The 14588-nt window shown below is 39.9% G+C and overlaps 1 protein-coding gene across 1 annotated transcript in view; it reads left to right on the forward strand.

The window, feature by feature from the left end:
• Positions 1-14238, forward strand: part of UVSSA (UV stimulated scaffold protein A) — a 52395-nt gene extending 38157 nt beyond the window's left edge. The window contains exons 10-13 of the mRNA XM_027885993.1: positions 4158-4341; positions 5171-5282; positions 9856-10039; positions 13899-14238. Of these exons, the coding sequence (XP_027741794.1) occupies positions 4158-4341; positions 5171-5282; positions 9856-10039; positions 13899-13992 (574 nt within the window). The 3' untranslated portion in view covers positions 13993-14238. The remainder of the gene's footprint in view (positions 1-4157; positions 4342-5170; positions 5283-9855; positions 10040-13898) is intronic.
• Positions 14239-14588: the final 350 nt, after the last annotated feature.

Here is a 14588-nt window from a genome sequence, read left to right on the forward strand (position 1 = left end):
CTCTTTTCATGTGTGCAGCATGGAATCAGTTACTCCAATTTAAGTTGGCACCTCATTATGCAAAGTGCTCTGCCCAAGTGCATGATAGACATTCCCTCAGCTGGAGACTTTGCTGTCTAAATAAGTAGCAGGCAAGGCAGGAGAAAGGCTGGGGAGCTGTCAGGGGTATTTTTCCTGACTTTGCAGGGTGGTAGCTGAGGAAATTGATATGCTTATTCAGTCTCACAAGAAAAAGGTGGCAGTTACAGGATTTGAATTTGGATCTTTCACTCTCCATTCTTGTCTGGGAAGGTTTTGTGTTTCACCTCCTTGCTGAGAAGACCTGATAGGTATCCATTAGAATTTGTTTCTAGGAGTCAGTTATGAACCCCTTTTAGTAATTTCAAATGAAAGTTGGGATGCAAAGTCTTCCCTTTATGTATAAGTTTCCTTAAAGTCCACCAGAACTTTACTCTCAGTGTGTACCGTACCCGGCTTGAAAAAGTAAAAAAATCAGTGACTGGCTGGGTTGCAAATGAAGCTCTCCTATTCTTAGCAGTATTACTGTGACTTAGTTTGTTTTCTTACCAAAACAAATCGAGAAAACCAGCACACGATCACAGAGCTAAGACAGTGTTGGCAGAACAGAAAAAGCTTTGCCCCTGTACCAGATGGCATAAAATGCTGAGTACCCTTTAAATTACTGAAAACTGGTGCAATTTGATATATAACTGTGCTTGGCCACAGTCACTCCAAGCTTTGGGTTCCACCTCATGGGGTTTAGGCTCTTCAAACCCTATAAAGTGGTTAAGATTTTCAGCAGGGCTTGAAGAAGCATTTGTCTGCAATAATGCCAAAAAGGTAGTAAGGCCTTATTTTACATTGCAGATGAGTTACTCAAGTCATAAGTGAAATCAGAAGCATATTTCACTGCCTGTCTGCTTTGTGCTGTACTGTTTTATTTTTATGCTTCCCAATAAAATAGAGGGCACACTTCTGAGCCTTATAGTCTATAACTACAGATATGCCAGTCTAAGTAAAGATAATTTAAGTAACTCTGCACACACAATACCATTGACCCCAGGTATAAAATATATTTACTGAGGAATTAAGGTAGCTATTGGCCAACTCCTTTACCTTTTCTGTATGCACATATGGGATGTGTATGGAATTTGAATTTTTTACATTTGAAGGGGAATAGTCTTTCCACTTCACTTCCTTAGTAGTATAGTTACTTAGTCACAGCATTTACAATAAATTAGGATTTTGATAATGAGAATGTAGCTACTGGGAAGATGATTTTCTAAAGAAGTTTTGTTTAGCTGGTGATCCATCACCTTCCCTAGAAAGTGACAGTAACTGTGAACCCGACAAAAATTTGGGCTGAACAATTTTCTTCACTTCTACCTTCACTCACACAACTCATTAAACTAGTTAAACAACTCTTAAAATGGGTTTATGAAACTGTAGCAGTACTTTATATTTCTTTTTTTGGGGGAGTAGGTAGTGTATACAGCACAGTGTTGTATTGTGTAGAGTCTGCTGTCAGCATAGCAGACTATTTTGGATAGCATGGACCTTCTAAACTCATCTACTGTCCTCCTTGAATTAAATGAGTTTAGTCTTGGGAGCAGAGTAGGATCGTTGGTGCAGCACTGACTCTGACTAGGCTGTTTGAATTAGCCCATTTTGCACTTGCATCAGGTTCTCTGTAAGCATCTGGTTTTAGAATTTGCATTTATTCAACTCTTCTGTAAGTTCCCCATCATTTTAGGAATTAAGATGTTTATAAATTTGTTGAAAGAATGCAACATTTCTCCAGTAGCTTGTCTTTCTTTTAGATTTTTGTTAACCATTATTTGTCTTTTATTCCTCCTCATATATTAAAGTCTCTATTATTTGTCTGGATCAGGAACACTCTCTGAGTGTGAGTGAGGTGTTGATCTTTATCTTTTAGTTGATTATCTGTTCCCCTTCTGATTCATCTTTCAAATGGGTTTTACTTGTCACACACATCATTTTTTCAAACAAGTATCTGCCCCTTTGAATGTTGCTTAAGTTACAACAAAAAAATCAGAAAACTTTGGGAATTACCACTGCTTTTTTCTTCTCTCACCTGCTTGTAAGTCATGTTGGGAGAAAGTAAATTAGATGCTTGTAGTAAACAATAATATTTATGTATATATATGTAGGAATTAGGCTGTTTTAAGTCCAGTCCCCAAATACTGATCAATGATTCATAGAGTAAAACATAATTTTAACGGTTTTTTACATTTTTTGGATGCATGTTTAAGGGAAGTGAGACACAAAAAATTATTAAATAGAACCATTTCCTGATTGGAAAGGTTGGCATGCACAACTGTTAAATGCTTCTTCATTCTCATGGAACTCTAATTTGATAATTTAGAGGGGGAGGGGAGTTCAGACCACCAGAGGACACTAGAATTTTACAGAGAGTTTCTGCAGGACTACCATGCACGTAAAAATGCTGTATGGTGTCTTTTTAGGAATGCTTTCCCCTCTGTGTGGCTGCAGAGTTGGTAACACAGAGCTAGTGGTCAGTCAGGTTTCAGCATTGCATTAAACTAAGCAAATAATAAATTTATTTCATTCTTCTATTCATTGTCTTGCCCTATAATTCCTGAAGCTAAAATACTGTACCATTCAAATGCTGGACTAAAGTCATACTGATATATATAAAACCAGCACCTATATATGTTGTAGGTTGCTAAGGTCAGGTATTTTCCCCTACTTGTTTTTTTCCTTTCCTTTGTCACCTGCTGAAAACTTGCTTAGATAAAACTCATCAAAGCTCTTCAGGCCTTCTACAGTAATTCTTTCAATTGCTGGCTTATGTGCTTTGGTGAATTGAGGCTGGTGTGAGTAGTGAAGCCAGTGATCAGGCATGTGTGGCTCTGCAGTCTGCAGAAGGAAAAGTCTCAGTCAGAAGTAGGAATGATTGAGAGGAATTGGATGTGGATAGCGAAAATCCTCTCAAATAATTCTGGAACTGATTGGGTGGAAGAGCTGTGTAGAAGAAAGGGTTTGTAAAGTGTCCTTTGTGGATTTTATGTTCTTATTGAGACATTTATCGTTTGGTATCTCCATTTTGCTTGTAATAAGCAGCAGACATGGAGGTTGGAATTTTTTTTTTTCCTTAGTTAATCTGTATTTTTTTCCTCTTCAGCTTTGCATTTCCTTAAATTTGGGACGGGATTATTGTTGTTTAACTTCAGATATCTTAAAATTAGATATCTAAGCTTAAGCTGGTCACCCTAATTTCTTTTCATGATTAGGAGAAGGAAACATTTGCCATCTCAGGGACAGTCATTGCCTTTTAAGATTAGCAACTAATATGAGTCAGGTAATTGCCCTCTGGGCTTGCCTGTTTCTCATTACAGACTATTGTCAGCTCAGGGTGCCTAAAATGAAATTATTTGAATGCCCTTGAGAAAATTTGGCAATACTACATCACTCAAGGGTCCTTGCTGCCCTTCCCTCCCACTCTCTACATCCACTGACACAGCACTGATCTTCTCTGTCTGTTTGCCTATATGTGTCTGTAAATATAGGTAAGGAGTCTAATTTTAAAATAGATTTTCAATGGATTAGCCCAATTTCCTAGAGGAACACCTGATAATTTCTTAGACTTAGGGGTACTGTAAAGGAGAACCTGGAAGAAAGACTCTGTATAAGGGGCTCAGCTGATTGCTCTTTCCCTTGGTCTCAGTGGATTGCAACACACTGATTTCAGCTCCTGCTTCTCTGCTGCTGCAGGAGTACAGTTAAGATCAAGCTGTTTCCTCCTTGATCTGTCTTGTGTTTAATCATAGAAGTATTTTGTTATGAAGAATGTTCACTACAGAATTACAAAGTTATTCGCTGAATCCGGATATCAGATAACTGACTCTGGGTGTCTGATCGTGAGCTAAAGCTCAGACTTGTAATAGCTTAGCAGGTTAAACAGGAAATCAATACTAGAGAGACTTTGGTGATATTTTGAAAGCATCTTCATAATATAGGAGTCATAAGGAAGACTGGTAGAGTCATAGAGGTTTTTTTAATTCGCTAATAAAGCTTCCCTTCCTTTCATGTGTGAGTTTAGCGCAGGTTGATACTCGCGTCTTTATGTGCTTTCTTACAACTCTGTGGATAATTTCCATTCGTTGTTTTCCCAGATTTACATCTGAGCATCGATTCTGGGCACCCAGTGAAGTAGAGGAAGAGGTGGAAAATAAAGAACTAACGGAAATGTTAAAAACTAGATATATAACATTCGCTGGCAAGTTTGAGCCGGTGAAACACAAGTGTCGGGCACCAATGCCTGATGGGAGTCTGTGTGAAAGGCAGGATCGGATTAAGGTAGGCATTGAGTTACAAAACTTCCAAGATCTGTGCTATCTGAAGGAGATCTCCTTAAAACATACACATAAAAGTTAATTTCACATTGTAAATACAGCTCAAGGGAGTGGAAGAACATTGTGTCTGGAGAAGTTCATTGTTAATGTTTGCTTCTTATGGGAAACAGCCTTTTGGTAAAGAAGCTGTAAACATTTAAAGAACTCTTAAATTTTTTTGGCATTCATTATAGGTTATTTATATTTTATTTATTACTGTGATGTGTGAGTACCTGGCAGTAAGGCAGAAATATTTTTTTTTTTTTTCTGAAAATTTTTCTTCATTTAGGGGCATATTTGATATTACTGGTTTTGGAAACTTTTGAGAGGCAAAGAAATTTTATTTCCAAATTGAGTTTTATGAAAGGTAAATTCTACACAGCCTCAAAATTTCGAGTTTTGTTGAGCAGAACTACTTTGCTTAAATACTTCTAGTATCCCTGCTTTTCCTGTATTATCTGAGATTGAAGGATCTGAATGCACTGAAATAATTTAAATGGGATTAGCCTAAACGATGCATCATTGGTGCCCTAGTTCCAGACTTGACAGGATGTGCTACCTGGTCTCTTGAAAGTGGATATTTATATGAAAAAGAGCTAATTTCTTTAAGATTCTGAACATATTAAACACATGATGTTTATGGGATTCTGATGTTTCTAAGGGGGACTGGGAATCAAGCGTAGTTTTGTTGCTCAACTCCAGTGTCCAGCTTTATGTTGTGTTGAATAAAATGTAAGCATTTTCTTTTCATTCAAAAGTCTTGTTATTGGTTTTTTTTTTTCTTCTTTCTCAAGTGCCCTTTCCATGGAAAGATAATTCCTCGGGATGACTCTGGGGTTCCTGTGAATGCAGAGGACAGAGCCAGAGAAGAAAAGATGAGGTTTGAGAAGCAAGCAGCCCAGCCAGGTCTGTGTCCTGCATGTCATCTTAAAGAACAATAAAATTTTAAAAAAGTATTAGGCAGAGGTGGGAGATACCTGCTACCTGTTCCACTCCTAACCACGTTATCCCATTTACATTCCAGGTGATTTTAATTTGCAGCTCATTTGCAGTGGTATTTGCTCATATGATAAGTATGGATGCATGTGTACACAGAATAAGGTTAACATTGCATTTGTGCTTTATTTCCAGTAGTTACTGTAATGTTCCCAACACTGCTCACCCAGAGAAGTTATAGCCTTTGTCTTTAAGGAACATGTTTATCAAGGATGATTAAACCTATTCCCTGGGAGATGCCTGACAGTAACTGTTCCATGCTTCTGAGAAGAAGTCACCTGATGTTGCTGCTCCCTAGCAGTGGTGATTTATGCAATATAATGATGATTTTATTGGGATCATTGTGTTCCCACGAATACTGGGAGAGGTATATGTTTTGTCACAATGCAGGAACTTGTTTTTGCTTTATTTGTTCATATCTCTCATAGTCTATTTTTCCCATACCTACTGACTTACCACTTGTGTTTTAGAAGGAGAATTTTTGGCCTTGTTATGCTGTGCATCTGTGCAGCATTGCTAGAAAATCCTCTGAGCTAGAGAAGTGCTCACCTTGGCCATTGAATTATTGGCACTATAACCATTCTGAAGTTCTGAAAGGGATGTTTGTGATGGGCTTGAGGAAGGCAGCAAGCAGAGCTGTGCTGTCTGATTGTTTACATGTTACTGTGCAATACTCTGGGTTTTGATTTTAACCAACTGGGGATGGGCAAGAAAATTAATGGCCTTCTCCTTGCATCTTGCCTGCAGCTTTCAGGCATAGAGGGAAAGGCTCATCCTTCCCCAGGGTTATTATTTGGGCATTTTTAGGCAGGGTGCAGCTCTGGACTGCTAGGTAAGGAGTGCAGGGAATTAGAAAAACAGCAGGCAGTGAGTAGCTGGGCAGGAGGACTTCCAAGGAGAACAAGAGACTTTCTTGCAATAGTACAACTAAACCTCATTAATGATAGACAGAAGATACCTGGGGGACTGCAACCAGGAAGGCACTGGAAGTTGATAGACTGCAAAGGAAGACAGGAGAGAGGGATCTGTCCAGCAGAGACACAGAGTATAATTGGAGGGGACAGATCTGTTTTCAAAGCTTTTCTTTAATCTTCCTTCTTCCAGCAGGACTTACTTTTCTCTGTTATAAGCTATTTATTCGAGGTAAGTATTCTGCATTCTAATTAAACTCACCCGTGGGCATTAGCATTTTGATTTCTTACAGAATACTCCCTTGAAGGAGTTAGTTCTCACTTAAGAGAGAGTGTTTCAGCACCACACCAGTGCAGGAGCTACTGAACACCACCTGGTATCTGCAGGTGTCAAAATGCTGCTTTTGCAGGTAGTTTCCATCCCTGTCCAGGTGGAGTAAGTGTTTTAAACTGGCACCCAGCCAACAGCATGGACACTGTTGGACTGTCACAGCGAAACCAGGGCAGGAGTGTGGATATTGTGTTGAAAAGGAAAGTTCCCAGCTTAGTTATGACAGACCAAAACTAGCAAGTTAAACTAGTAGGTGTACGTGGGATCTCGAACTAGAAACTAATACTCTGGTATAAAAACCACTTGCACTGAAAAATATTGATTCTTTTTTTCCCTGTGAAATTGCCATTGCTTAAGGCTAGACACAGTATTTATTTTTATTACAGTGTCAGCTCGGTGTTGTTAGAGGCTTCTCACCTCTGGCCCACAAGGATGTGTATGTTAGTCCCAAACCAGTGTTGGCATTGCATTATTGAGTGTGGTTGTTAAGCTGAGATGTCACACAAAGGTCCATCCCATCTGGCTGGGGAAATACTGCACAAGCTGTGGCACTTAATTTACTAGACTGGACAAAACCTTCCAGGTTTCTAAAGCCACACGTATACCAGATGTCACTAAATATTTTTATTTTTGTTGCTTTTTGTTGCTTTCTTTTTTCCCTGTGCCTTGCTGTTTTTATATTTGCTTTATAATATTTTCATCGACCTTTGAAAATGTTTTTTTTTTTTCTTTGCTTGGGGCATGTGGTTTAGAGGGGTGTGTTTGGTTGGTTTGCTCTGATGTTTGGGTTTTGGGGTTCAGGGGTTTTTTTGTTAGAAAGATCTTGAGCAGTGTTGCCATGAAAAATATGCAAGCGTACAGTTAGTCCTTACAATTGACAACAACATTTATTAATGATGACAGTTTGAAAAATGTTTAAAAACAATAAAATTTGGGGATCAATTGTGGAGGTAAATTGCACCAAAATTCTTCCTATATCTCTTCCCTCCTGGGTGGTAGGTTTATTTTTATCTTCGTGTCATTAAAAGGGGGAAACACTTACATAAAAGCAACGCAGTTTGTGTGAGAATGACTGTGTTTTGACAACACTGTCGTTGCTATTATGGAGCATTTTTTTATCTCAGTGTAAAATTTTAAACTCGAGCTGATGTCCACAAAATGGTGCTTTGGGCTCTGCAGTCCTGAAACAGCGAACCAGGTGGGATTACGCTGACCCGCTAATCTGCAGCGTTCATCCTTTTCCAATAGTTCGCACACAGGAGCAAATTAAGTGCCTATTTTTTGTGTCAGCCCTGAAGAGTATCTGGTTTTTCAGCCCTTAGTGACTTGTTAACAAACAGGTATCAGGACAGGCTGGTGCAGGCAGGCCGCTGGCCACTCAGATGTGAAATAGCATCTCTTTACTAACTACAGTATTGATTCCCGCCTACCCTTGCAAACTGTGTAATTTTCTTTTCCCTGCTGCTAAACTCAGTAACAATGTATGAAGAGCTTTAGGGGCCCATCAATGCTCAAAAAGCCTGCTCTTCCCTGGCATTCTATTGATTTTTCTCAAAAGCTTTTAAATTGCTCCTTCATTTTACTCAAATGCTCATTTCATCTCTACTGGATGCCGGCATTTTTTCGTTGTGTTTAAACAATTGCTCCATTCACGGGGTTCCTAAACTGTGACGCCTTCTTATTACTGGGAGATAAACTGTTTAGACAGTTTTCCTTAATCTTGGATTAATCGTTCCTGTATCTGAACTGTGCTGCTCTGTATTCCTTCACTTCAGAAAAAAAAAAAGAAAAAAAAAAGTCTGTGAGGTCTTATGATCTATCAAGTTTACGTATTCTGTTTTCTCCCTTTTTGCCTCTCCTGCTCAGCTCTTGGAACAGCTTCGTTTTCCTCGTGCTTTTTGGTGTGTTGGATTTTAATCAGTCCTCGCTTTCATGTGTCATAGTAGGTTAAATCTAACTTTTCCTTGGAAAATTGCTCTGGTATTCCTTAACACCGTGTTCTTAAGTGAGAACATTGCCTCTGGCCTTCCTGAAATGTTGTTACTGGGATTTGTCACACTCAGCGAACATCTTGGTGTATAAAAGAAATTGTATAGTCCTTTAGGACTGTTTATTTGTCTATATTTAACATCTACAGTGATGTTAAATAAAGGTAGTAGACTTTTTGTTTTACAGTTTCTGGAGTCTGACAGATGTGCAGGAAACTGTGATGAATGACTGGCAATTCCTGTTGTTAAAATACAGATTATGCTGAGTTTGGACCATGTTCTCTTTGAAGTGGTGCTTCCAAATTTTTTTCCCACCCATATACTCAAAATCTTTATAATTCAATGCCATTTTCCTGCATTTCCCTTTCGCAGATGTCCATCCTCCAGCCACATTTTTACTTTATTACCTTGTTCTGATGCACAAGACACTACACTAAGGGTGAAAGACCACGGCTTCCTCAAAGAGTTTACAGTCTAAATTAAATTGTTCATGCTTTTTCCCGTGGTGGCATCTAGGATCAGAGTCCATTTACAGTGTGTAGCTGGATCCTGAAGCATTAAGTTTTTAATAAAACTGTAAAACAGGTTTTGATCAGATAAATTAACTTGTGCCGTTGTCAAGAGAAGAAACATGATTTAGATAATTAAACTGAGGAAACGTGGGATGCTTAGAAAGTAGGGTCTTTTTAGATGCAAAATGGGGCTCATGGAAACGGGGTTGTGTTGTCCTATTCAAGAATTTTATTCCAGATCATATTTTAAAGAAAATATTATTAATGCAAAAAAAGTCACAATGTTGTCACCCCTCCTCTGCTCAAAAGTTGACATATTTCATTTTTTTAGGTTTATTTTTAGGCTTATTCAGAATTTATTTCTGGAGATAAGTTCCTCAGCTACATCACTGACATTTTCAATTTCTGAATAATAATCACTCTGTTTATGTCACCTCTCCTACATGGAATGTTTTCCTTGGAATTTTGCTACTACACAACTGGTAAAACTTGATTTAAGTTTTCCTACAGAACAGTTTAACCTACAACAGCCAATAATAGATACCAACCCCAGACTGGCAGGGCTTTTTCATCAGGATCTGTCATTTTGGCCAACTCCTTTATCCTCCCCTTACCTTGTGTGTGTAACTTAGAGCACAGTCACTCTGCCCTCACACAGTGGTGACAAGAACCTGTTCCTTAGGAACTGCAAATCCTCCCAGAGTTTGTTGTTTCAAAGCCCATACTTTGTCTTTTAAACAGAGTGGAGAGATCCAGAATTCATGAGGGAAGTTGAAGCTGCTACAGGACTGGATCTTGGTTCCTCTAAAAATAATGGAAAAGGCCAGAAGAAACAAGGGAAGAAGAAAAAATACCCAAATCTGACAGACCTGAAGCAACAGGCGAACACTTCCCGATCCCGGCTTGAGAAGAAAGTCTTCAATAAGTAAGATTGCTTGTGTTCTCTGAAACCTGTTAAATTACTGTTTCTGTTTGTTTCAACAGTATTTTCTGTTTCTGCATTAACATGCACTTACTAAACAGCTTTCTTGTCTGACTGCAGAGCAGGAGTGTCTTCCATATGTCTGGGGAATAAAGAATAGCAGGTACTAATGACTAAAAGAGAAGCCATTTCTTTGAGAATGGTTTGCAGCTAATTTACAAAATTTCACTGTGGAAGACTTTTTTCATCCTTTCTCAAATTTTTTTAAATCCTTTAATGGCTGGGTTGGCTGCTCTGGATGATCATTTATTAATCAAATGGATGCTACTTTATGTGTGCAAACAGTACTGGAGCTGGAAAGAAGATGATGTGTTTAGAGTGACACAACTTACAGCATCAGACATGCTGTGGTGGTGTAGGTGGAGGGAAAATGAAGTTTTGCCTTTTGAAAGCCCAAGATGGACTGACCTCAGCAGAACTTCAGTTAATAAAAGAATCCATCAAAACCCCTTGGCTTTTGGTGTGTAGCAGTGTCTTGGCAGTTGCCCTCGAGTCTCTGGTGTGTGCTCAGAGACTTCCCAAAGTTTTAAGTACTGCTGGACTTCCTTTCTCCCACTCCTGGCTATGCTGAATGGCCAGCTGGGCCTCGTGCAGAACCTTCCAGTGCAGTGGGGACACACAGGGATCTGTCCTGTGTGTTATTCAGTGTCACATTGCCATTGCACTTTACTCCTTCCTTATTGAGAAGAGTTTGGAGATGATTATTCCCTGAACCAGAAACTTGTGGGCACAGTATCATGCCCTCCATGGTGCTGTCTCTGTACATGACCCTTTCCCCCCAGCACATGTGCAGACAGTTGCTCTTGGCCTGCATTGAGCTTGAGAAGAAACTGTTTGCATGGGCTTGGCATTCAGACGTGTCGAACCAAGGTGTGTCCACGACTTACACAGACACAGATGAGTCCATTTTACAGCAGGCAGGTGGATGTGGAGCCAACCAACCATCACTAAACAGGCTTTAGAGAGTACAGTAGCTCCATGTGTCTGCTCTGTTGTGCCATTTCTGATATCTGTTCTTGCTCAGATATGGCTGCAACATAAATTTTCCTGAGCAAGCTCTGGTCTTTATCAGATGGGAAGGAGCTGCAACTTTTTTTAAGAGTTTCACATGTCAAAAATGAAGTAGTCAGAGGATAGTGAAAAGTTGTCAAATCAAAAGAGCAAAATTAGTATTACAAAATCATGAATGGTGGGTTATTCCCTAAACATACTGGGTGAGTTGAACAGCATCCAAGGCACAATATTTGTTTAAAATCTTTTATTTTCCCTTTTCTGATGTAATGGTTATAATAACAAGGCCAAATCCACATTGCTTTCAGTTCTGGAAATGCCACATTTTCTGTGAAATTCTCATGTCACCTGGTCTTAGAACTCAGAGGCCTACAGTTCTAATGATCAGAATTCCATATCGTGGTTTACTGTGGCTTGTGCTAATGATTTTGAGTGTGTGTTAGTGCCAGGCATAGGGAATCAAACCTGTCATGTTTTTAATAGGTTTCATGCTTTGCAGCACTAAACAAGATGATAACCTTGGCTCCTTAGAACAACCCCAAATTACTTGAAATGTATAGGTGATAAACCCAGGCTCCAGTCTGCCAATAAAGCTAAGTGAAATTGCACACAGATCATCAAAGTGGGATCTCATTTCATTTACAGTATCGCACAATCCAGTGGTGCTAACGTAAAACCTACCTGACATGAGAGTGTCAAGGCCACCCTGCACTGCTAAAGGCTCACTTTTCTCCTACCAATTAGGTAATATTTGAAGTGCAAAACCATGACCACATTTTCCTTACTCTGGTAACTTTAATTGGCAGGATTTTGTTAAAAGTATACCTCTCCTGAGGTGTTTTTTTCAGAATGTTGGTTTTCATTGCAGCTGCTGCTGGGAAAAATCTTTAATCCCACCATTTAGTGTGTTATTAAGAAGAAACCTCTGTCGTCAGATGTTTCAAAAATGGCTTTTGAAATGAAGTCGTTACAGAGAGCAGTTGGCCAAAACTGAAATCAGCTTCTCTTGGAGATAACCATGGGAGCAGAGCTGGAATAGCCTGGAGGATCCTGGAGGATCCTGAAAAGGGCTGGGGCACACTACCAGCTGCACATCTTGTCTTCCTTTTACTGCACAGATTGCAGTGTCCTCAGAAGTGATAAAGGCAGACTGTGACAACGTAGAGTCTGGCAGCACTGGACTTGCAACCATCCTCTTTGTGTGATGGAACTTGCCAACTGCATTTCTGGTGTAGGAATCCAAGGAGACATTGGGCCCTGCCACGTTCTTCAGTGGGACAGAGTCCCTCAAACCAAGCCCGTGGCTGCTCTACCTCCCACGTCTGCAGAGCGTCCAGGTCTTTACCTGGAAATGTGTTAGGAGATAAATTCCTGGAGATAAATTCCTTCATAAATAGAGGCAGGGTGATATCTGAGCACACCTGCAAATATCAGCCTCAGATTGCTGAGGTTTTGTTCCAGAGGCAACTACAGTCACCAGTAAAAAGAATCCAGGCAAGAACAAGGCGAGATGTACTCAGCTGTGTACAACAGCTGCTCAGAGTTTCTGAGGGGGCAGATGTTCACAACAGAGCATTCTCTTGACTGCTTCTGCTGCCTTTTTTTTTCTGCTGTCTTACTCCTCTGGATTTGTGAACCCATTCCTCTACCTTACCAGTTAGAGGACATACAGACCTGCTCTCTCTGTGCATTTTATGACAATCTTCTATTCATGCTGTCTAGACATCATTTTTCCTCACCCTCAAAATCTCAGCTGTGTAATCTCCACTCAAAGGTTTGTGGAGGGGAAAAAAATGAAGTTTCCCCATTTACCCAGTTGAGAAGTAGAGCAATCCCTCCCAAAAGAAATCTCTGGGCACCACCTTTACCAGGAGGAAACAATGTCAGCAAATAGAGCAGCAACAAGGGGGCAAGCCCTCCCTGATTTTAGGAGCACCAGAAAGCATAACCACTCCAAAGTTCATTCCTTCATTTCCTTTTTTTAGTCTGAAGAACATTCCAGAGCCTTCTTCAAGCACAGCAGGCACTGCAGAGGGCTTGAATGCTTGCCCATCCTGAGGCAGCAGAGATCCCATTCCCACTTTATATAAGATGTTGACACACTGTCCTGACTGTCTGAACTCCAGGCTCTCAACTTCTGCAGCAGTAGCCTGTCTGTCTGCCTGGAGATAAAAAACACTGTCTGGTGTCTTCCCAAACTAGTGTTGTGCTTGTGGATTAAAAGCTGCTGCTCAGAAATGGGGATGATGCTGGGTGTGAGCAGAAGAGTCTTAACGTGGCCCACATCTGATCAAACAGGCTCTCTGTAACCTTGTGAAAGTTGCTAAATGAATTATGCTTACCTGAAGTGAACAGCGAACCCTTTCCTCACGCAAACATTCCAGGCTGAGTGTTGGGTTTCATAAGGGTTTCTGAGTATTAGTTTTTTAAGATCCTGTTAGGTACTTTCAGTTATTATTTCCCTGAGAGCAGTTAGGTTCACTTGAAGATCAAACTTGCTGTGTGTGGCTATCAGAAATAATGCTGGGAGGATGGAAGGCACAGCCATTAAACTGAAAGACTTGAATTTGTTTACTCCTATTAATAAAATCATTGCTGAATTAAACTATTTATATTGCTGCAGCTAATTTAGTTAACAAGACAAATTTGTTCAGCCTCATCAATGCCGTGTTCAGAAGCCTGCTAGTGATTAATCATAGTTCTTTTTTTTTTCCCCACAGCATTCATAAACATTCTCTGAGACTGCACAGACTCAATATAATTGTTATTTTTTTTGTTGTTTCTCTTTCAGAGGTGCCATGAAACGGGTGGTGAAAGCCATGAACCGGGTGGACCAAAGGAAGCACGAGAAGTTTGCCAACCAGTTTAATTATGCACTGAATTAAATTGTTGATCATCTTTGCCCGTGAGCGCAACTGCAAAAAAACCTCGATCAAAAATATTTGTATTTATACTAAAATACTGCGCAAGGCACATTTTTACAGGGGTCGTTTTAAAATTGTTTCCAAATTTAACTTATTTGATAATGAACATTAATTTTGGCCAAGATGGGGTGGTACAGAGTGGAATGCATTCAACAAGTTGATAATTATTTGAAATGTACATGAAAGGGAGATGTTTTGTGATTTGTACATACTCTGGGTAAAATCTTCAGGTTTGGGGGTTTGGTTTTTTTCCCTTCTTAAGGGACTCCTGTAATTTATACTTCCTTTTGCCAGCACGTATGTTTAATTTGCCCCCACTTTCATGCCTTGCTGTCAAAAAAGCATGAAGTGAAAGTGTGAAGTTTAAAAAGGCAGCGGGATCCAGTGTGGGTTGTAGTTCTTGGCTGGGTCCTTAACCAGACCTCCCAAACTTGCTTTGCTGGCTCTAGTTGTGTCTTAAGGAGAATGAATGAAACATTGACCAGCTGTGCTCTTGCAAGATTTCATACAGCTTTGTGGGTGAAGGAAATCCAGAGAACCAGGGGGACAGTGTTTGA

Source organism: Empidonax traillii, unplaced genomic scaffold, assembly GCF_003031625.1.
Source record: "Empidonax traillii isolate 1590-97213 ecotype Southwest subspecies unplaced genomic scaffold, ASM303162v1 scaffold175:size1888319, whole genome shotgun sequence".
NCBI lineage: Eukaryota > Metazoa > Chordata > Aves > Passeriformes > Tyrannidae > Empidonax > Empidonax traillii.